This window comes from Symphalangus syndactylus, chromosome 2 (assembly GCF_028878055.3).
Source record: "Symphalangus syndactylus isolate Jambi chromosome 2, NHGRI_mSymSyn1-v2.1_pri, whole genome shotgun sequence".
NCBI classification, from domain to species: domain Eukaryota; kingdom Metazoa; phylum Chordata; class Mammalia; order Primates; family Hylobatidae; genus Symphalangus; species Symphalangus syndactylus.
This window is the reverse complement of record NC_072424.2, coordinates 5,673,465-5,696,095: the sequence shown is the minus strand read 5'-3', so window position 1 is coordinate 5,696,095 and position 22,631 is coordinate 5,673,465. Positions and strand designations below refer to the sequence as shown.

At 52.6% G+C, this 22,631-nt stretch overlaps 1 protein-coding gene and 1 long non-coding RNA gene across 2 annotated transcripts in view; one reads left to right on the top strand and one right to left on the bottom strand.

The window, feature by feature from the left end:
* Nucleotides 1-22,631, bottom strand: part of CFAP46 (cilia and flagella associated protein 46) — a 114,598-nt gene that overhangs the window by 17,516 nt on the left and 74,451 nt on the right. The window contains 9 exon segments of the mRNA XM_055245020.2: nucleotides 7,116-7,286; nucleotides 7,808-7,987; nucleotides 8,063-8,197; nucleotides 10,752-10,940; nucleotides 11,657-11,845; nucleotides 17,280-17,415; nucleotides 18,496-18,672; nucleotides 19,854-19,960; nucleotides 20,216-20,416. Coding sequence (XP_055100995.2) covers nucleotides 7,116-7,286; nucleotides 7,808-7,987; nucleotides 8,063-8,197; nucleotides 10,752-10,940; nucleotides 11,657-11,845; nucleotides 17,280-17,415; nucleotides 18,496-18,672; nucleotides 19,854-19,960; nucleotides 20,216-20,416 — 1,485 coding nt within the window.
* LOC129464088 (uncharacterized) lies at nucleotides 16,657-19,847 on the top strand. The gene is made up of 3 exons (XR_008651426.2): nucleotides 16,657-17,208; nucleotides 17,552-17,772; nucleotides 18,582-19,847. It is a non-coding gene; the product is annotated as an uncharacterized lncRNA (long non-coding RNA).

Sequence of the window (22,631 nt, the reverse complement as noted above, 5' to 3'; positions counted from 1 at the left end):
GGTCTAATACCAGACCCAGCACGCAGTTCGGGCTCCTCAACACCAGTGGCAGGCGGCCACCACAGCCCCTGAGGGCCAGCCAGAGGGCTCCTGGAGGCTTGGGCCTCTCCGCATGGGCAGCCCTCCATCGAGCTGTGAGGCTTGTGGTTCTGAGTCATAGCTTCAAGTTTGCACAAACCAAGCAGTTTTTATAAAACTTATTATCAAAGTAGAATATACAGAAAGCTGTGTAAAAGCCCATGCGTGAAAAGCTTGATGGATTTTTGCAGTGGGCACACCTGTGTGGCCAGGCAAAGAGACGGGACATTGCCGGCCACTGGCCCTCGTCCCCACAAGGGGACCACAGCAGATTCTAGCAGCTCAGGTGGGCGTTTCTGCCGGGCCTCTGGCTTGTGCTGTGGGCTTCACCCAGGTGGAGCGTGGGGCTGACCTTCCGCGCTGCAGACACCACAGCTGGGAACGCCACAGCATCTTCATCCGTTCTGTGAACAATCGTTGGGGGTCATGAGTGATGCTGCTCCCCGGGGACCTCGGCGAAGGATTTCTGCCAGGCGCGGAGTCAGGTGCAGCCTCGCTGTGTCAATTACAGTGATTCCGCCAGAACCCTGCCCAGGGGCTGCTGCGCCCAGGGGCTGCTGTGCCAACGGGGGGGCATGAGGCCCAGGGAGCCTCAGCTGCCCCCATCCCCGTCTCATCCCAACTGGCCGTGTCCTTCTTTTCCATGGGAGCCATTCTGGTTGGTGTCTGGTTATCTGCATCGGGCTTCAATTTTGCATTTCCCTGACTAATGAACTTGAGCACCATTAAAATTGTTTTATTGGCCACACAAATATCTGCTTTTGTGAGATTCCAACCTCGTGCCATCTTCAATCAGTGTCTCCTTTTCTTACTGAAAAGGGATCCACACCCTTCATCCACGCGGGACGCACATGTGTTGGCAACCTAGTGTCAATATCTTCTCTTCTCATTCTCTGTGGCTGCCCCTCGATTCTCGGCAGAGTGTTTTGATGAACAGAACTTCTGAATTTCATCGTAGTCTGATTTGTCATTTTTCTCTTGTACGGCTCCTACCCTGTCTCCCGTGGCCACGGGGGAGTGGCACAGCCCCAGGTCCCCACAAGGGACACAGCCCTGGGCCACTTGCCAGGCCATCTCTGCGGAACACAACATTGCTAATAGCTCAGGGGAACCAGGCTAAGACCTCACGGGAAGGAGGAAGAGCCTCCGTGAACCCTCGGCTACAGAGAGAACTGGTGGCTTCACAGCACAGAGCCTGTCGGCCCACACACACGGAACAACACCCAAGTTCTTCTGTCTCTTGGTTCTGTATTTTCTTTTCAGTCTTTCTACATTTTATCTCTTTTCCTAGTCTTCTTGTTCTGTATTCAATACAAGTGCTGATAGGGCGTACATTTCCACTCTTGGGGAAAACTTTTCAATATTGTACCATTAAATACGATGCATGCTAGGGCTGTATAGAGATTCTTTATTGGATTAAGGACATTTGCTTCTATCTTAATTTTAAAAATCATGAGTGGATGTTGGATTTTGAAAGACACCTTTTTTGCACCTGTCAAGGTGATTCTGCGTTTGTCTCCTTTTCCTTCTGTTAACATGGTCAATGATATTGAATGATTTTTGAATATTGAACCACATGGAACAGAACCACTTCACACTGACGTGGCGCCCTTTATAACTGCTGGACTTTATTTGCTGTATTTTGTTAGGATTTGTGTGCAATAGTGATGAGAGAGCTTTTCCTTTCTTGTAATGTCCCTGCTAAGTTTCCAGTGTCAATGTTCATCTGGCCTCTTAGTAAAAGAGGAATTTTTTTGCTTTATTTCTACTTTCCATGAGTTTTGAAAGTGGTTATTTATTCTTTCAGTTTCTGGAAGAATTTACTGGTGAAGCCAGTGGGGTCTGGGTTTCTTTGTAGCAACATTTTAAATAAAAGATTCCATTTCTTTAACAGACACTGAATCATTTGGATTTTCTACACTTCTGTTGGCTTTGGTGAGCTGTGTTTTGTTGAGGAGTTGGTCCGTTTGAGTCCAGTGTCACCTGTATTGGGGTAAGGCTGTCAAGAACATTCTGTGTGAACTTTCAATGCCTGCACCATCTCAGGGATGGGTCTTTTTCTTACTGATACTGGAAACTCGCCTTTTCCCTTTCTTTCTTGAGCAGGGGTTTCTCCATTTCATTGTCTTCTCTTTGGAACCAACTTGTGCCTTGGATTTCCTCTGCTGGTTTTGACTTCGCTGTTTCTGATGTTGTATTGATTTGTCCTCTTTCATTTTGATTAGATGTTATTTATTATTGTTGTGCGGCTTCTTGAAATCAAAGCTTAAATCAAGGTTTCTTTCTGGCTTTCTTCTTGTATTCAAGGCTGTATTTTTCCTGTAATCCATTTGAGCTAAGTTGCATAAGTTTTTATTTGCAGCATTTTCATTCCCTAAGTCAGTTTAAATCTAAGTTGGTTTAAGTCTAAGTCAGTTTAAATCTAAGTCAGTTTAAAGTGTTTTCTGAATTCCGCTGTGACTTCTTCTTTGACTAATTTGATCATCGTAAGTAACTGTTTAATTTCAAGGCGCCTGTGTTTCTCACAGGTCCATTTTTGTTACTGATTTCCCGCTTTACGTCACCATGGTTGGAAAACACACACTGAGTGACCTTGGTACTGGGGATCTCTGCTGTGGCTGTGTGTGGCCCAGCGCTGGTCGGTTTTAGCCACGTCTGGTGAGGGCCTTCTCGCAGGTGGGGACGCCAAAGAGTCCGGGGTGGCGCAGCGCATTCCGTGGCGAGAGGGCTGAGTGTGCCAGCTCAAGTCTCTCCTCCTCTTCCTATAAAGCCACCAGTCCCGCTCCCAGGATAACCCCTGAATCTAAAACCATTAATTAGATCAACCCATTCATGAGTTTTGGAGGGAACATAGTATTCTGCCCCCAAAACTCATGTCCTTCTCATGTACAAATACATTCCTATAAACCCCGTAGCCCCAAAGTCTTAACTTGTTCCTGCAGCACCTCAAAAGTCCGAAGTTCAGAGTCTTATCTATGAGCCTGTGAAATCAAAACAAGTTCTCGACTTCCGACATACAGTGGTGGGACCGGCTGAGACGTTCCCACTTGAAAATGGGAATAGGCAAGATGAGGAGTGGAGGCTCCAAGCAAACCCCAACCCCACAGGGCTGACGTGATCCTAACTTCAGGGAATGGTCTCTTCCGACAGCACCTGCTGCCTCTGGACACACGGGCTGGGGGTTGGGCCTCCCCGATGGCTTTGCTGGGTGCAGCCCACATGGCTGCTCTTTCGGGTGGGAGTCCAGTGCCTGAAGCTTCCCAAGCTGCCAGGTCCTGGTGGGGGTCCTGTTCCCGTGGCTGCACTAGGCTTTGCTCTGCTGGGGCTGTCTGTGGTGGCTCCATCCCTGGGACGAGTCCCTGCCCAGGCCCCCAGGCTTTCAATGGCATCCTTTGAAATCTGGATGGAGGCTCCATCTTGCTCTCTGCAAGCCTGCAGAATCAGTGCCATGTGGCCGTGGCCAATGCTGTGGCCACATCTTCTTGAGCTGTGGGTCTATCTGCACCAGAGCTGCCTGAGCCACCCCTGGGGCTGCCATGGAGAGAGCTGCACTGGAATTTAGGGAGCATGGTCCCCAGCAGGCCCTGGGCAGGGAGCCTGTGGAGGGCACCTCTGGCCCATCCACCAGTACAATTCTACCCTCCATGGCCTCCAGGCTTGCAATGGGAGGGCAGCCTTGAGGATCTCTGAAATGACTTTTGGTGAATGGTCTAGAGCCTTGGCTCCTCTCCTAGGCACACCTTTCACTCTTTATGTGGCCAGGCTAAGAGCTTCCAGATCCTTCTCACTTTTCTTTCGATGATAAATTCCATCTCCGAGTTATTTTTTCCCTTTTGCAGCTCAATGTAGTGGTTAGAAGTAGCCACGCAGCAGTCTAATTCTTTGCTGCTTGGATATTTATTCTATCAGATACCCTTGTTCACCACTCTCAAGTTTAGCCTTTGACAAAGCTGTTCCATGTGGACAGTTCAGCCAAGGTCTTTGCTAATTTATGACGAGGCTGGCCTTTATTCTAGGTTTTAATACCTTGCTCTACAGTTCCATCTGAAATCTCATCAGAATGGCCTTTCCTGTCCAAATCAGCATTCTGGTCACGACCACTTAACAGATCTCTAAAGAGTTCCAAACTTTCCCTTATCATCTTGTCTTCTAGGCAGGCCCTCAACAGAATCACCCTCAATGATCCATTTACAGACATACTGGGTTTTTAAAAGCCTTCTCCTCCAAATGCTTTCAGCCTCTGCTCGTTACTTAGTTCCAAAGCTGCTTCCATATTTTCAAGTATTCATTATTGTCAACCACCCCACTCCTGGTACCAATTTTCTTAGTCCATTTCCAGTTGTTTATAGCAGAATATCTGAAACTGGGTAATTTATAAAGAAAAGGAAATTATTTCTTACAGTTCTGGAGGCTGAGAAGTCCAAGGTCAAAGGGCCGCATCTGATGAGGGCCTTCTTGCAGGTAGGGCCTCTGCAGAGTCCTGAGGTGGCCCAGGATGACACTCGGTGAGGGGCTGTGTTAGCCCAGGTCTTCTCCTCTTTTCATACAACCATCAGCCCCACTCCCATGATAACCATAATCCATTAACTTGTTAGTCAACAAATGGGCTGATCCATTCATGAGCCCTCATGACCCAGTTACCTCTTAAAGGCCCCACCTCTCAATACTGCCACATTGGGCATTGTTTCAACACGAGTTTCAAAGGAGACAAACGTTCAAATCATAGCACTCTTGCTCTTTTTCCAATTTCCCCCTCAGACGGGGTCTTTTCTTCAGTCTGTTTCTCAGTCACAGATTCAACCTTGGGCTGCCTTCACTTTTCCCTGAAACCCCCACATTGAGACCTTCATTTAGGAGAGCACATATGGGGTGCTGCAGGGGACACTATGTCCTGGAGGCTGCATCCTCTCCAGGCACCACAAGACAACAGCAGATTTCACTGCCTTCCAGAAGCTTCCAGGGGAACGTCCCTAAGGCCCAGGACCTGGTGGGTGTTCCCAGGCTGCTGTGGGGCTCTGGTCTCTGTGGGTGTTCCCAGGGTGCTGTGGGGCTGCTGCTGGTGGGCGTTCCCAGGGTGCTGTGGGGCTCTGGTCTCTGTGGGTGTTCCCAGGGTGCTGTGGGGCTCTGGTCTCTGTGGGTGTTCCCAGGGTGCTATGGGGCTGCTGCTGGTGGGCGTTCCCAGGGTGCTGTGGGGCTCTGCTCTCAATGGGCGTTCCCAGGATGCTGCAGGGCTGCTCCTAGCTGCAGTGCAGTGACCTCTCCCCTCCTGGCTCCAGGCTTGCTCGTTCTCCTCCTTGCAGAGCTTCTGTTGACACCAGTCCCAGCTGATTTCCGAATTGCCCAGTGGCCCCCAGGATAGACAGTGAGGGCTGACTCACTGCAGCAGATGCTCTCAGTGCAAAAATTTTAGCTTAGCTAGTACTCATTGCTTCCACGGCTGATAACTTTTAAAATATGAGGCTCTGCCATTCACCGGCCTTTCCCGAGGCTGCTGCAGTGGGCCTGCTGTGGCCTACGACGTCCCCCAGCCAGACTGCAATGAGTCTGTGCCTGGCTGAGAGTCGGTGCAGCTTCCCCATGAGAATTCCTGAAACAGGAGGGCCTGAGGAGTGGTGACCCCATCGTGGTGATTGATGGCTCCCACATGTGAAGCCCCAGGCTGCCTCCTGGCCCTGCACTCAGTCCTGCACACACACTGGTGTCCTTGGTCCCCAAAGCTCCTATGGGGTGAGCTCTGCCTGGTCTGCAGCCATGGGGGAGGGACAGCCATGACTCCCGTGCCTAGCTCACCCACAGCAGGTGCTCTGGTGCCGACCTGGCTGCTTGCTCTTCACCTGTCCAGTAAGTGCTGCCTGGAGTAGCCCATTTTTTTTGAGATGGGGTCTCACTATGTTGGTCAGGCTGGGCATCAGTGGCTATTCACAGGCACTATCATGGCTCACTGCAGCCTCGAACTCCTGGGCTCAAGTGATCCTCCTGCCTCAGGCTCCTGAGTAGCTGGGACTACAGGTGCGTGCCCCCACGCCCAGCTTAGACCACAGGCGCCCCCAACGCCCGGCTTAGCCCATTTTTATTCCTGCTTGCCATGCACACCCTCCTGGACCCAGCTCCGGCAGGGCCATGTGCATCAGCATATTTCTCCAGGCGCAGGGCCAGGCTGTGTCACCTTCTCCTGTACTCAGGCCTGGGCTGGGTCTGCAGGCCCATTGCCTCCACCCTCCATCCTCTCAGCTTCAGAAGGACGGCAGCTTTCCAGGTTTCCACCTCTGGGTTGAGTCACCAGTTCTCAGCTGGGGCCATGTTGTGCCCACTGGTGATGTCTGCAGACATCTCTGGATGTCACAATGACAGGGGTGCTCCTGTCACCCAGTGGCGGATGCTGCCCCCACCCCACCCTCACCAGCAAAGCATTGCCCGCCAAACAGCCCTGGACGAAGGGATATTTGGTCAGGTCCATCCCAACGAGAGGACCAGGGAGGCAGCCACGCAGCCAAAGGAGGGAGGGGCCCCATCAGGCCACGCTTGTCTGTTTCCCACAATTCAAGAAATGTCGTCGTCTTTTTTCTTTAAATACTGCCATTTGCACCTGCTAATCCGAATAAAAGATGCCATTAGCTATCCTGCTCTACAGAAATGCTTCTCAAGATTAAACCCTTAGACCTGACCAAGGTGTAAGATATTTCCTTAAACAGAGGTAGGGAACATGCAGCTCCGATCCACAAGGCCCTCAGGGCACTGCTGGCCCATCTGCTGGTCAGCTCTTGGCTGCAGGCCTGGCTGTGTGTTTGTAGTTGTGACCTCACCAACCTCACCGCACCCACCAGGTGGGCCGTTACTACCCCCACAAAGACCAGGAGGACCCTGAGGCTTGGAGAGGCGACCCAGGCACACACGACTGGAGGCACAGGGAGGGACGGCTCATGAGCTGGGGGGTGAGCAAGGCTGCCCTCGCTCAGGTGTGGGACTGTGCGGCTGCAGTGTCTGTCCGCAGAGCTCCAGAGCTGCGGGCAGGTTCTGCGGCATCCCTGCCCGCTTACCTTGGACACGGCAGCCAGCCTCTGCTCCACACTGGCGCCCAGGCTGGTGGTGGTCCTGTCTTGGCACTGGAGCTGGTGCTGTAGCTGCAGCAGGGCTGCCAGCTGTGAGCTGCTGGTGTTGGCCGTGGCTGCAAGCAGGACATCCCTCATCATCTCCGAGGCCGAGCAGCTCTGAAAGGGAGCAGGGGAGGTGTGCCAGGGGCCTGAGGCCTGGGTGGGGAGGCCTTGCACCTTGCGGAGGGTGCGCAGCGGCTGCAGCCTGGGAGCAGGAGTGGGCTGGCTCTCCTGGGATGCTGGCTCCTCCTGGCACGTGCAGAGTCACGTGGGGACATGCTTGTTCCCTCTGTGAGGTCCACACGGACAGGGTGCTGCTGGCCTGCGACTGCTGGGTCTCCATGTCTGCCCGATCTTCTATGGGACCTCTGTGAGGTCCACATGGACAGGGACCTGCTGGCCTGTGACTGCCAGGTCTCCGTGTCTGGCCAATGCAGGGGTTCGGGGATAAGCACACGAATGCACGTTCTCTCTGAGCCACAAGTTTATGTGGCCGGCAGGCTCCCACTGCTTGAGGACCCCGGCCTGCAGCCTGCTTCTCTAATGGAGTCCCCCCAAGGCAAGGGCCCCAGCTGAAGCCCAGGGTCCTCCCTCCTCCATGAAGGGCCTGGCTGGAGGTGCGCGGGGCAGAGACACACCTGAGACAGAGCCAGGAACTGGCAGGTAGTTGCGGGGTCCAGGGTGCCGACACACTCCACCACCTCCAGGCTGGCGGCTGCTGCGACATCCAGGAGGCCACAGCCAAGGGCCACCTGTAGGCACTGCAGCAGCACCTCTGACGCCTGAGCCAGATACTGCTGGGCCAGAACCATCTTCCTCTGTGGGGCACAAGGCTCAGGCTCAGGCCGGGCTCTGGGCAGAGGCCACACGAGGGGCGGGAGGGGCAGCCGCACCTTCAGGTCCTCGCCTCTCCTGCCGTGCTCCTCCGGGGCTGCCCTGGAGGCCGGCGGGTCCCTGCTGGATTTTGTGGCTCCCTCTTCCTCTACCTCCAGCTCCAGAGACTTGAGGCCGCTCAGCTTGGCGCCCACCTGTGACATACACTGCAGGTTGGCGGGCACTTCTGGGTTCCTGCTTGGTCGGCATGGGGAGGCCCACCCAGGGAGGCCGGGGTGGTCAGGCTTCTCAGCAGGGTCCCCGGGTGGGGGGCACCGCAGGACGCAGCGTGGCCTCTCACCGTCCCAAACCCTCCACCCCTGAGTTGATGCAGCGTGGCCCTGAACCGCGAGCCTGGGCGAGGGGACGCTGGAGCCGGACGAAGGGATGCTGCGGCCAGGGTGAGGATGCAGCCCCCGGAGGAAGCCAGCCTGAGTCACGTGGGCCTGGAATCCAACACATTCCCAGGGGGCTCTCATTCCTGTCCTTTGGAAACACCTTTCCTGGAACCAGCCAGCACTGAGGCCGAGGCATCCACCGGCCCTCAGGAGCCCCTGGTCTGGCCGAGACACAAGCCCCACCTGGGCATAGGAAGCTCAGGCAGCCCCTGAAGAACCTGGGTTGAGAGGGAGCCCCCTGGGTTTTCGGGACACAAGGTATCGCAGTGCCAAATCTGTATATGCACCCAATGATCAGGCATCAAAATAAAGAAAACATTGATAGAAATGGTGAAGGAGTGATGGACAAGCCCCTGTTCCAGTAGGCTGCCTGAATAGAGGCGAAAACCAGCAAGCACGCTGGAGGCAGGGCAGCCGTGGCCACCTGACATGCACGGAGCCTGGCCCCTTTCACGACGGAGCACACGCCATTCAGACGTGTGCAGAACATTTACCAAAACCGACCAGGGCTGCACCACGTGCAGCCACTGCAGTGTCCCCAGCACCGAGATCACTCGGTGTGTTTTCAACCACCAGGACATTAAACTGGAAGTCACTCATGAAAACAGACCCGAGAAACACAGTCGCCTTGAAATTAAACAAGATACAATCATCCAGTCAGTCAAACGAGAAATTGCAATGGAATTTATAAAACGGACTTAGAGAATGAAAATACTGAGGGAGGAGAAAAGGAAAAGTCAGTGAGGCCGACAGCCAAGGCTGGTCCTTGGAGAAACAGCCTGAAATGTCACAGCCAGAGGCAGAGAGAGAGCTGCCAGGCAGCTGCAGCGGCACCAGTGAGCGGGGGGACCAGCAGAGAAGCCTTCGTTCTCCGGGTCATCAGCCGGCTCCCGGGAAAAGCTTCCTCCCCTTTTCAGGCATGAACACGGTGGGCTCCGAGGGAACCTGAGTGGGTTGTGGGAGGGGGTGGGGGGCTTATCCAAAACACACCCACAGCTGCACAATCAAGAGAGGCTGCGCTTTGTGCTCCCTAAAGACACGCCCGCAGCGGCACAGATAAGGAAGTCACAAGAACAGCGAAAGGGACGAGCGGACTTTCTCATCAAAGCGTTCGGATTCAACCGTGAAAACGGAAGCCCACTCGGGCCCCCTCTCCACCGCAGAGAGCTTCTTTCACTTATTAAACTTTCACTGCAACCTCTCCCTGTGTCCACGCGCCTTAATTTTCTGGGTTATGAGACGATGGACAACGAGCTCAGATAACACCTTAGACAAGGTGACCAGCAACCCTAGACCGTGTCAATCCTACGTATCAAAACTTGGGAGACTAAAATGGGAGTTAGAGGAAAAATATAGCCTTGAATACAAGGAAAAGGCCAGAAAAACCTTGACTTAAGCTCTGATTTCAAGAAGCTGAACAACAACATAAATCATATCTAAGGACAGCGAAAGGCAGGTACGTCCGGGCCTGGCCTGCATGGGGCGGGGGCCGCGGAAGAAGCCTGCGCGCTCCACATGGGACTTGGCGTCTGCTCTGCCCTGGCCCCTCCTCGCTGGGGCACCATCAGCAGCATTCATGGAAGAGGACGCAGCTCAGAGGCGGCCCTGCCAACTCTCGCTTCTGGTCCACGCCCACCCGCTACCCAAGCAGGCCAACGGAGGCTGGTTGCACGGAGAGCCACGATTCCATCAATTCACTCGAGGTGCGTCAAGTCCTGTGCTAGGTCCTGAAGACGCAGGACAGACAACATCTCAGGGCCGACCCAGGGCTGCACGGCACCTGGTGGGGGACTGCCCTGGGCGTGGAGCCAGGCACACACACGGCGTGGGTGCTCTGGTCCCTGAGGGTGTCTCCCTGAGGAGCTGGTGTGTGGGGATGAGCCCAGCTTCTCTGCTGGGGCAGGTGCCTTCCGGAGGAGGAGCTGGCATCTGCACAGGTATTTAGGAAGGTGACCTGGGGGCTTGCAGGGCTTGCTGGGGCCATCACCAGGGGCGGGCTGCGTGGTGGGGTGGGCTGGCTCCGTGCTGGTGCGGGTCGACCCACGTGCCCGCCTGCCCTCCCTGCCTACTCCACAGACGCTGTGGTTCCCTCCCAGGTCTGTTCCGGAAGGCCTGTGTTTTGCCAGCCCCATTTCTTCCCTCACGCCTGCTTCCTATATTTTTCTCTCTTCCTGGGGCCATGCCCTTCTTAGGGGAGGATGACACGAATTGTCTGCTACAATCAGGGGAGTCCTGAACACTTCGCTTGTGTTTTTTAGGCATGGGCGACAGGTGTCAGGGCCAGACTTGGGATAGAAGCAGGAGCACCTACCGAGGGGCCCTCCTCCCAGTAGCAGGCAGGGCGCACAGGGTCGGCTTGCATGGCCAGCAGGTGCAGGGCCCTCCCGGCCAGGCCCAGGAGCCGGGCGCGGATCTCCACACAGCCCACGCTCAGCGGCTGCAGGCTCCCCAGCTGCGCCAGTGCCCCGTGTGCCAGAGTCCGCGTCAGCGTGAACCATTGCTTCGAAAAGACAGACACGTTACAGCTGCCACCCCAAGGGCAACCACCCACCCTGCCCAGGGGACCCAGTGAGCCCGCCCTGGTGTCCCCTGTGGGTGGGGACACTGGGGAGCTCTGAGAAACAGCCCTGCCCCGCAGGGTGCCGCACACGCAGGGAGGGTCTCCGGGGCTCTGGTGTGGGGGTCAGACGTCTGCTCATAGAACCTTAATTCAGAGCTCACTGACAAATCAGTTTTAGGCCCGTCTTTGGCCCATTTATACTTATGTAAATTTATACTTATGTAAATTAATCTGAGTCATGTTTCATGAAGTAGAAAATGGAAAATGGAAGAATGTACATTTCCCTCAAAACATTCTACATATTCAACTTTTTTTTTTTTTACCAAAATGGAGTCCACCTCTATTGAGCTCTTTAATCCACATATGCATTAATTATTAATATGAATTAATTAGTCAAAGCAAATTCACGAGTCGGGAAGGGCAGCTGTGGCTCATATAGGAAACACCCCGCAATGGGACCTCGATTTGATGAGCCAATTCAGTCTCCCCAAATGGTGAGACAAAGCCCGGGAGCTGCCCCTGCTGCAAGAGGTCCCCAGCTGACCCGCACCGCCAGGTGCACAGTGATGGAGACGGCTCCTGCTGGAACGGGGCCCCCTCAGCGGCACTGTGGCCTGGCGCTCCCTCCACAGGGCATCTGTGACCCCAGCAATTACCAGGCCGACGGAAGTGTAGTCACTGGTGTTCTGCAGATAGTCTGCCAGCAGCTTCTCCAGGGACCCCTGCTCACTCTGCTGCCCGCGGGCCTCCTCCCAGATGAACCGGAGCATGTCCAGAGCCATTTCCACGAGGCCGAGCTTGAGGTGCGCCAGCTTCCTCATCAGGGGCGTGTTGACGTTCTGCAACTGAGGGGGTCAGGGGTGCCTCTGAAGCATGGAAGCTTCTGGTAAGCCTGAATCTACATCCCCACAGCTTGGACGAGGCATAACTGACATAAGAAACTCATAAGAAACTGCACAGATCTACAGTGAAAAACTGACACACTTTGAAACCATCACCACCTTGGAGATAGCGCAGTAGCCCTCACCCCCAAATCTCTTCGCACTCCCCTCGTGTTCCCTCCCGGTCACCTAGCTGCCTGCCGGCACCCCGCATTCCTTTGCATTTTGCAGAACTGTACCTAAGTGGAAGCGCACAGCGTGCGGTCTTTCCGTCTGATTCATTTTTCTGGGCGAAGTCACCGTGAAACTCCCCCACGCGGCTGCATGCACGCTCCTTCCCTCTCACAGCCGGCACTGGTGAACCATGTGCACGTGCCACACCCTGCTTATCTATTCAAATATTTTATTTCCAGTTCTGGGGCTACTACGAATAAAGCTGCTGCGAACATTCATGTGCAAGGTATTCTCAGATCCTGATCCACAGACGTGGTATGTTTCTCCAGTTACCTAGGTATTCTCAGATCCTGATCCACAGACACGATGCGTTTCTCCATTTACCTAGGTATTCTCAAATTTTCTCAGTTATCTTTTGTAGTTCTCAGAGTACAAGTTCTCATATTTTTGGGACAAATTTCATTTTTAAAAGCTGTCATAAAATTGTTTTAAAATTTTTAATATCTGATTATTTCTAGCATGTAGAAATATACAACTGATATCTGCATATTGTTCTTATATCCTGCAACCTTACTAAACTCGGTATTAGTAGCTTCATTTTTTGGTGGATTGCATATGACTGTGTATGCAGACAACTATGTTATCTGTGAATAAAAACAGTTTCATTCCTTCCTTTCCAATCTGGATGCTTTTAATTTCCTTTTTTCCCGCCTGACTCCATAGGCCATGGAACACAGGTGAGAAGAGGGCACATCCTCGTCTTCGTCCTTATTGAAAGGAGCATCAGTCTCTCTCCCACAATTGTGACGTTAGCTCTAGCTTTTCCATAGGTGTCCTTTATCAGGTTGAGGAAGTTTTCCTCTGTTAATTGTTTGCTAGGAGTGTTTACAAGGAATGAGTGTTGAATTTTGTCAAATGCTTTTCCTGCATCCACAAAGATGATCATATGGTTTTTATTTGTTAGTTTTGAAAAAATATGTGAAATTAATTAATTTTTGAATAGTAAACTATTCCTGGGGTAACCTTGGCTTGGTTATGATGTATTATCCTTTTTATATATTGTGGGATTTAATTTGCTAAAATTTTGCTCACAAGGAGTGCTGGTTAGCTTTTTGTTGTTGTTAATGTTTTTATCTTGTTTCGGTTTCAAGATAATACTCGCATTATAGAAAAAGTGGGATGTATTCTCTCCTTTTCAATTTTCTAGAACAATTTGTGTAGAACTGGTATTATTTTTTCTTAAATATTTGGCCGAATTCACTAGTAAAGCCACCTGGGCTTGACATTTCCTTTGTGAGAATGCTTTTAATTACAAATTAAAAATTTAAAATATATAGGGCCACTCAGGCTATCTCTTCCTTTTTGAGTGGACTTTGGTAGCTCATGCTTTCAAGAATTTTTCCATTTCGTCTAAGTTGGCAAATATATTAGCATAAAGTTGTTTGTAATATGATTCCCTTCTTGTCCTTTCAATATCTGTAGAATCCATGGAGAAATTGTGTCTCTCATTTCTGATAGTGGTAATTTATGTCATCTTTTTTTTCTGATCCGTCTGACTAGAAGTTTTTCAATTTACCGATCTTTTCAAAGAACTAGCTTTGGTTTCATTACTTTTCTCTTTCATTTTTCTGTTTTCTATTTCACTGATTGATCACCACCCTGATCTTTAATTTTTATTCCTCTGCTTATTTGGGAAGTAAGTTGGCTCTTTTTCTACTTTTGTAAGGTGCAGGCTGAAGTAATTGATTTGAATCTCTTCCCATTTCTCCTACAGGTGTTTAGTGCTATAAATTTCCATCTCGGTAGTGCATTGGCAACATCTTAAAACACTTTGATAGATGTTTTTTTATTCCCTTCAGTTCAAAATACTTTCCCCCTTGATTTCTTCTGTGGCCCACAGTTATTGTGACGTTTGCTATTTACTTTTCAAATCTTTGGCGTTTCACACGTACATAACTTTGTGTTTTTGTTGTTGTTGTTGTTGATTTTTGTTTTTTGTTTTTTTTGAGATGGAGTTTCACTCTGTCGCCCAGGCTGGACTGCAGTGGCACGATCACCACTCACTGCAAGCTCTTCCCTCCCGGGTTCACGCCATTCTCCTGCCTCAGCCTCCCAAGTAGCTGGGACTACAGGCGCCCGCCACCACGCCCGGCTAATTTTTTGTATTTTTAGTGGAGATGGGGTTTCACCATGTTAGCCAGGATGGTCTCAATCTCCTGACCTCGTGATCTGCCCGCCTTGGCCTCCCAAAGTGACGGATTACACGCGTGAGCCACTGCGCCCGGCCAGCTGTTTTTTTTTAATTGAGGTTAAAGTCACATAGCACAAAATTAACCATTTAAAAATATACAATTCAGTGGCACTTACACATTCACAACATTGTGCCACCGTCATCTCTAATTCCACAACATTCTCATCACTCCAAAAGGACGCCCCTCACCCATTAAAAAATCATCCCTCATCCTCCTTGCCTTGCTTCTATGGATTTATCTATCTCTCTGTTTCTGATTTCTAACTTAGACTGTGGCACCAGTACATATTTTGTATAACTTAAATCTTTTAAATTTATTGACACTTGTTTTATGGTCCAAAATACAGTCCATCTTGAAACATATTCATGTGCACACGAAGAGCATCTTATTCTGTTGTTGTTGGGTGAATGTTCTAGAAATATCTTCAGGTCATATTGGTTGGTAGTGTTGTTCAAATCTTCTAGTGATTTGCTGATTTTCTGGCTACTCGTTCTATTAATACTGAGAGAGAGGAACTGAAATCTGACTGTAACTGTAGAGTTGTCTATTTCTCCATTGCAATTTTATCAGTTTTTGCTTCATTGATTGTGAAAGTCTGTTATTAGGTACAGAAATGTCTGCACTTATAGCCTCTTGACTGGTTGGGCCGTTTGCACCATAAAATGAGTTTGTTTATCCTTGGTAATATTTTTTTCCAAAATCGGCTGTGTGTGTTTTTCTTTTCATTAGTGTTAGAAAATGATACCATTTTCTATTTTTCCCATTCTTCTCCTTTTAACCTATTTATGTCTTAATATTTAAAGTAGCTTTCTTGTAGGTAGCCCATAGTTGGGTTTTGCTTTTTTATATAATCTGACAAATTCTTTTAACTGAGGGCGCTCTGGTTATTTAAATTTCATGTGATTATTCTATGATTAAGTCTAAGGTTATCATCTTGCTGTGTATTTTCTGTTGGTCTCACCTGTCTTTTATTCTTTTTCTTTTCTCTGCTTTCCTGGGGGACAATCAAATACTTGTTCTGATTTCCATGTATCTCCTTTCTTGACTCATGCAGCATACATCTGTATTCTGGCATTTCTGTGGCGTTTTGGTGTGTAGTGTATGACATCACTTCACACAGAGCGTAGAAACCTTCCATTTGTTACTGACCTCCCAATCTTTATGCTATTGTTGTCGTACATGTTTTACACATTATAGACCCCGTGCTACATTGTTATTATTGTTTAAGCAGCCAATTACCTTTTAGAGTGATTTTTAGAATAAGGAAAATTGGACACACTTTCCCCTGCAGTTTACGTGTTTGAGGCTCTCCCTGCACCTGTGTGGATCCAGACTTCCAGTGGGCGTGGCTTCCTTCTGCCTGCAGGACTGACTCCGAGAGCTCCTGCAGGGCGCAGCCACTGAGGACGCCTTCCTTCAGCTCTCGAGTGTTTGAAGAAACATCTTTATCTCACCTTCATTAAGAATCCTATTTTCTGGGTATAGAATTCCAGGTTGGCAGTGTGTCCTCTCAGCCTTCACAGAGGTCCCTGCGCTGGGCTCTCAGCTACACTGCTCCCGCGGGAAGCTGCGCCATTCACCTCTGTCACTCTGCACACAGCACGCAGTGCTCTCTGGCTGATGCTAAGATGCTCTTCTTGCCACTGGTGTTAAAGCGTTTGGTTATGCTGTGCCCTTGATATAGTTTCATTCCTTTCTAGTTCTTGTGCTTGGGACTCATTCGGCTTCTTGGATCTGTGGGTTTGTATTTATTTTTATCAAATTTGGAAAATTTTCAGTCATTAGTTATTCAAATTATTGTTTATTCTACTTTCTCCTCTTCTCCCAGGATTCCAGTTACACCTACATTCGTGCACTTAAAACTGTGTGACTTTAATTTTTGTTCTTTTTAATTTCATTTTCTCTTCATTTTTAAAGTTTCTGTTGCTATTTCTCTAAGTTCTCCAATGTTTTCTCCTGCCATCCTTGTCATTCACCCCACCTGGTGCCTTCTTCATCTCCCGTGTTGTGGTTTTCACCCTGAAAGTTTGGGTTTGTCTTCCTTTTATGTCTTCACCCTTTCTACTTAACTTTCTGAACATATAGAATACAGTGATAACTTGTCTTCCGATTATAATATCTGTGCCCATGGATCAATTTGCTTTTGATTCATCAATTATTCTTCCTATTTTCCTGCTTTTCTATACAGCAATATTTTATTGGCTGCCAGACATTTGGGCTTTGTCTTCCTTTGGGTTCTGGTGGGCATTTCTGCATTCCTGTATGTGTTCTTCAGGCTTGGGCTCTGTTCTGGGACACTTATCTTCTCAAAGGAAATAGCTGGGTCCTTTCAGGCCTGCTTTCTAGGGTCTCTCAGGCAGGTCTGGAATGGGGCTCACCCAGGCCTAATGACCCCCGACTGAGGCAAGGCCCTGTGTCTGCTTTGCCCGATACCCCAGGGATCATCAGGTTTTCCAATCCGGCTGGTGAAGCAGGTGCTGTTCCCACCCTAGAACCCTTTTGGGTGGTTCTTCCCCAGCATGGGGTAGCTTCCTCTCAAGAATGTGCTGATCAGTCCTTGGCAGGACACTCCAGGGCCTCCCCCAGAGGTCTTGGGGTTTTCTCTCTGTGCAGCCCTCTCCTGCCCTCCCCTCCCCGGGGCTCTGTCCCATGAGTGGCAGTGCCTGGCTCTCCCCAGGCTCTCGGCTCCATCCTGTGACTCAGGTCACCAGCGGACTCCACCCGAGCTGTCGTGGTGAGCTCAGACCTTAGCTCAGGGACCACTGCCTGTCATCGCTGACGTCTAGTGTTCTCAAAGTCTTTGTTTCATACACTGTTTGTTTTTTTGTTGTTTCAGATGGGGGAGTATCTGGTCCCTGTTACTCCATTTCAGCTAGAAGCAGAAGTCAGCTGGCTTGTAAGGTAAGTTACAGTGGGGTTTATATCCCGGCGGGAGTGACCCAGTGTGCACAGGAACCAGGACATTTGCTTACGCCTTGAAGTGACAATAGGCCCTGGACGCTGTGGAGCCTCCCTTCTTCCTCAGCTACGGCGCCCTGGGCCAGGCCATACGCTTCCAAGTAATACGCAGTTTTTTGTTCTTCATCTTTCTCGTTCTGGGCACGTAACCTTTATAAGACATAAGAATGGAATTTGGAACAAAAAATGTTAAAACATTATGTTATTATTACTAAATGTTTAATATGTCATTTTCTATCATTATACTGTATATTTTATTAGTGCTTAAAATGATGTTTTAAAATAGCTAACACGTAAAGACATCCTCGATACGTCTTACAGGTTGAAGAAGCTGGAATAACGCAGTATGTACAGTGTATTATGGTCATAAAAACTAAATCTGCGCTTGAAGGGGATTTGCTGAAGCAATTCCACAGCATCAGCTTCACCCAGCAGGCTGGGTCTGATCAGCTAACTGAACTTCTGCAAGGACAACGTACGACATCCACAGTAACAGACACGGCTCAGGTCAGACCTTGTGGTGGGTTACGCTTCCCTCGTACAGGCTTCTGCACGCCCGCACTGGGCCCGCCCTGTCGAGACGCTTGCATGTAGACAAGTGGGGGCGGCCCCAGGTTGGGGGCAGGGCAGTGGGCGGGGCCAGGGAGGCTTTGCCAGGATGGGGGTGGCTGGCAGCTGCTGTGGTGGGGACGGCTGGCATCAGGGCTGTGCGGGCCCTGCCCTCGGTGGGAGCAGCCCCTGAGATGCCACCTGGGGCCAGGCTACAGAGCCATGCAGGGCGGGGCCGCCTCCTGAGGTCACGGCCCTGCAAGCAGCTCAGGGCTGTGCTCGAGATGTGCGCGTGTGACCTGGGCATGGGCGTGTGTGTGCAATGCGTGTGTGCCTGTGGCTGGTGGGGGTGGGTGGTGCTGTATGTCTGTGCGTGTCTGCCAAGGGCTGGAGGTGCAAGGCCCAATGTGGGTGCCCTCGAGGGAGGTGTGGGCAGCCGCAGGGCTGGGGCCAGAAGGAGGCCCTGTCAGGAGCAACGGGGGCTCCCCCAACGGGGAGGGCTGAGCATGTGATCAGAACGTGTGGGTGAGGCGGCAGCCGGGAGCCTTCCAGGGGAGGGGCGTGTGGACCCTGAGGGGGTGCAGCTGGGGTGAGCCACGCCCAGAAGGCAGGATGGTGCTGGGCGTGTTGTGTGTGGGAGAAGCAGTGACTCCCGTGCAGGGGGCGCGGAGGCAGCCTTACCTCTTGATCTTCGCACGCTCTAGTATTACGTCAACACAATTCTCTTTGTAGCCACAGGCGATAAACTTTCTCTCAATTTCCAACAGGCCATCATCCATCTCTTTCAGTAACAATGAGCACTCTGTGGGTTCCGTGACCGCTGACTGCTGCGCAACTCTGACCCGCAGGCTCAGGCACCTGACAGAGGGACAGTTGGGGCCTGGAGTCAGAAGCCCCAGGGCCGCACAGGGCTTACGGCTGGGCTGCCGCTGTTCTCTCCAGTGATCATCCAGGGATGCTCGAAGAAACGCTTTCGGAGCCTTTCTCGAAAATCAGCATTACACGGGCCTCATTCTGTGATGGCATGTGATAAAATCGGAAACTAACAAGCCCCACCCCAGGCACTGTATCCAGGCGGAAATTCAAAAGCCCTCTCCTACTTGATTCACTAGTGGAACAATATCCAGGCGCAAATTCAAAAGCCGTCTCCTACTTGACTCACTAGTGGAACAGAAACCCACGTTGAAGCGTTGGGCTGTTCACACGCTGCAGCTGGGGGGCCCAGGACAAGGTCGGGAGGGAGGCAGAGAGTACAGGCACGAGGCCGCCGCCCCGGAGCAGCCACAGCAGGGCCCTGGGCTGCCCTCGCGCCGATGCAGGGAGCTCCACAAAGATGCAGCAGAACACAAGGAAAGCCGGAGTCAGGCAGAAATCCGTGTTGCTGGGGTCTGTAAACCAAAGCCAGCTCCTTGAAAAGGTCCGCTGCGTTGGAGCCTGTGATTCTGATTTAGAAGAGATGGCGTCGCCAGCCTGGCCAACATGGTGAAACCCCATCTCCACTAAAAATACAAAAATTAGCCGGGCATGGTGGCGCGTGCCTGTAATCCCAGCAACTCGGGAGGCTGAGGCAGGAAAATCACTTGAACCAGGGAGTCGGAGGTTGCAGTGGGCTGAGATTGCACCACTGCACTCCAGCCTGGGTGACAGAGAGACAGCGTCGATAAATGGCAATGAGAGAGGCGCGCCTGTGGCAAGGGCTTTGTGAAAGCTGTAAGAACACACTCCCTACAAATTTATACTGACACACCACAAACTTAGAGGAAGAGGTTTCCTAGGCCCTTCCCAAGGCCCTGAAGTTGACTTTCTAAGCCAAACAGACAGGACATGTGGATGGAAGGTCCACTTCTCAGAGAAAACCTGAAGCAAGCTCAGGAAACTTCTGGAGCTTTCTGGAGCTGCACGGAAAGCTGTGGATATGTGGCCCCATGAGGTGGGTCTCTGAACTTGCACAGGCTTGACGTATGGCACAAAAATCGCAGATGGAAAAGAGGAAACTACAGCTTTCACGCTAATGTACAGTGTTTCTTACAAAGAGTTACCTGGCTTCTAGATCTGTGGTCATGAATTCCAATAAAGGCAATCGGTTTGGTCTTTCTTTCTTGAGGACCTTGAAGGCATTGATGAGCTTCTGAAATATGTGACACACCTGAGGATAGGCGGGGGTGATACGGGTGTGTCTGAGGGCGGCAGGCATGGATACAGGCCTGAGGACGGGTGGGCGGGGACAGATATGCGCCTGAGGAGGGGTGGGGATGGATACCGGCGTCTCTGAGGGCGGGCAGGGATGGATCCAGGCGTGTCATCAGCGGTCTGCCAGGCAGAGCCCCATGGACGCCCTTCCTCTCCACCACGCACCTGGCCCGGCACCCGACAGGCAGCCCCAGGTCCCCGTGCCTCTCACCGTAGCTTCTCTTCCTGAGTGTTCCATGGACAAGAGCGTCTCTGCCAGGGTCAGAGTGGAATTGTACCAGAACTCCTCACTTCCGCCCATGTGCTGGGCCTCTGCGATCATTTTCTTGGCTTGTCCATAGTTTTTCTCCTTGTTGGCCAACTGTGCGAGGAGGAGCAGGCACTGGGCCTCTGCACAAGGCTCATCCAGCTCCTGAAGGAGAGAGACTCAGACATGCATGGGGTCCTCTACAGACGTGTGCAGGCGGGGAGATAGGAGCCAGCAGAGAGAAGGAAGAGGGAGACAGAGAGGCAGAGACAGACGGAGGCACCAGGTGAGGGGAAGACAAGGCCGCTCACTCTGGCAGCGGAAGGGTGGGGCCCATGGCCGCCCTTGCACTCCCTGGCAGGACTTGTGGTCCTGCCCCGGCTCCTGCCGCCCTGTGACTCCTCGAGTGGGACGCCCGCCCTCCCCGCCCTCCAGAGGCTTCTCTGGAGTCAGCACCGGCTGCAGTGCACGTGACTGTATCTCATTCCATTTAATTATATTCCAGTGATGAGCTGATGAGTGGAATCGGAGCTCAGGGAGGCGCAGCCCCGCTCTGGCTCGTCTTTGGGGGGATTTGTCCCCTGCTGCCTGGGCGGCAGGAAGCTTCGTCCCCAGAGCCTCCTGGCTCCTGCTGGCCCCGTCCTGGCCCTGTCTTTTAGGGCTCCCGCTTGGGGCAAAAGGCTTCGGGACAGCTGCACCTGGACACTGATGCCGAGAGTGGCTCAGAGGCTCCCAGAGCCCGGCCTGCCCGTCGGGCCTGCTGCCAGGGAGCCGGGCAGCCACATGATCTGGGACAGACACACAAGGCAGCCTGTGCTAAGAACAGAGGGGTTCTGGTCAGAGGGTGAGGGGAGGACAGGAGCGGCGGTGGGAAAGGCAGCGTCCCATTCCCATGCATCGCTTTCTGGCCAAACAAGATGCCCTGTGTGCTCGTTTGGACCTGGGCAAACCTCCCAGGTGTAGGTGCAGGTGGGGGGACAGAGGGGAGGGTGGGCTGATGAGCTGGGGCTACCCGCCAGAGAGCAGGTGTCCCAGCTGCTGATGGCTCCATTTCTGGCTGTTCCATGCATTTAGATGCCCAGGACGAGGGAGGGGCCACAGCCACTAGGGAGGCGTGCCCCAGTTGTGCCCCTGCCCGACACAGGATCCACCTGGACGCCACAGCCTGCATGCACCTGGGCATAGCTGTGACCGCCAGACGGTGTGGGCAGGGTCTGGGTCCATAGCAGCCTTGTGGGCAGTCAGGTGGCCTGAGGGTAGGCAGGTGGGCAGCTGGGCTCTGTGGCAGGGCATTCCTGGCCTCTGGACCAAGCCTGGCAGGGGGGTACAGGGCTCTGACGAAGGAAGAGGGGGAGGCACTTCATGGCTGGGCCCAGAGAGCAGGGCTGGCAAGGGTCCAACGGGGCCGGGCCCCTGCGGGGCTTGTTCAGGGCAGCTACAGTGGGCCAGAGGCTGGCGACAGGGTGGGCAGGGGCTTCCACATGGAGAGGAGGAGGGTGCGGAGATGGGACAGAGCTTGGCTGGGGGTGAGGAGTGCCCAGAAGGCAGGGAGAGGACAGGGTGGGTGGGGCGGGGGGTGCGTGAGGCTGATGCCAGGGTTTCCAGTGCTGACACTGAGTGGGAGGGCAGAGCCCTGTCCTGAGGAGTGGGCAGCACAAGGAACAGTCACAGTCCCCAGGGCAGATGTTTCCAGCCCAGAGGCCTCTGAGGTCGGCGGGGGTCTGAGTGCTGAGGCCACAGCAGGAGAGCCCAGGGGAGGTCAGACCCCCAAGAGACAAGGCCACCGTGTGGGTGGGCCTGAGAGGGGAGGGGTGCCACCAGCAGGACAGAGAGAGCCCCATGGAAGAGGGACCAGGGTGGAAGGGCACAGCACACTCCCATCGCCAGCCTGGGGGAGCAGGTTCAGGAGAGGCTGGGGGGGCAGGGCGGCCAGGCTGCACTGGCTGAGGGTGAGGAGGGGCGGGACGGGACAGCAGCACATGAAGGCAGGCTTTCTGCGGTGTGGATGTGGCTGAGAAGCCTGGGTGAGCTGAGGGCAAAGTTGAGGACAGGAGCTAGGAGGCCTTCAGGCGAGAGGGTGGGGAAAGATAAAGGAAACAAACAACTTCCTGCCAGAAGCGCCTGCTGGGAAACAAAGTCCCTGCAGAACAGCGGCTGCAGAAAGGAGGGCGGCGTCCTGGCCTTTGCGGGAGTCCAGCACCCATCACGTCTGTCCTGGGGCTGGGCTCCAAGGTCCACGGTATGAGGCAGGTTCACTCCCCAAGTCCCAGAGCTCAGGACCACGGAGGCCCCAGCATGCGGCAGATTCACTCCCTAAGTCCCAGGGCTCTCACCACCTCCCACTGCCTCCCGACCTCAGGGTGAGGGAGGCCGGGCCTCT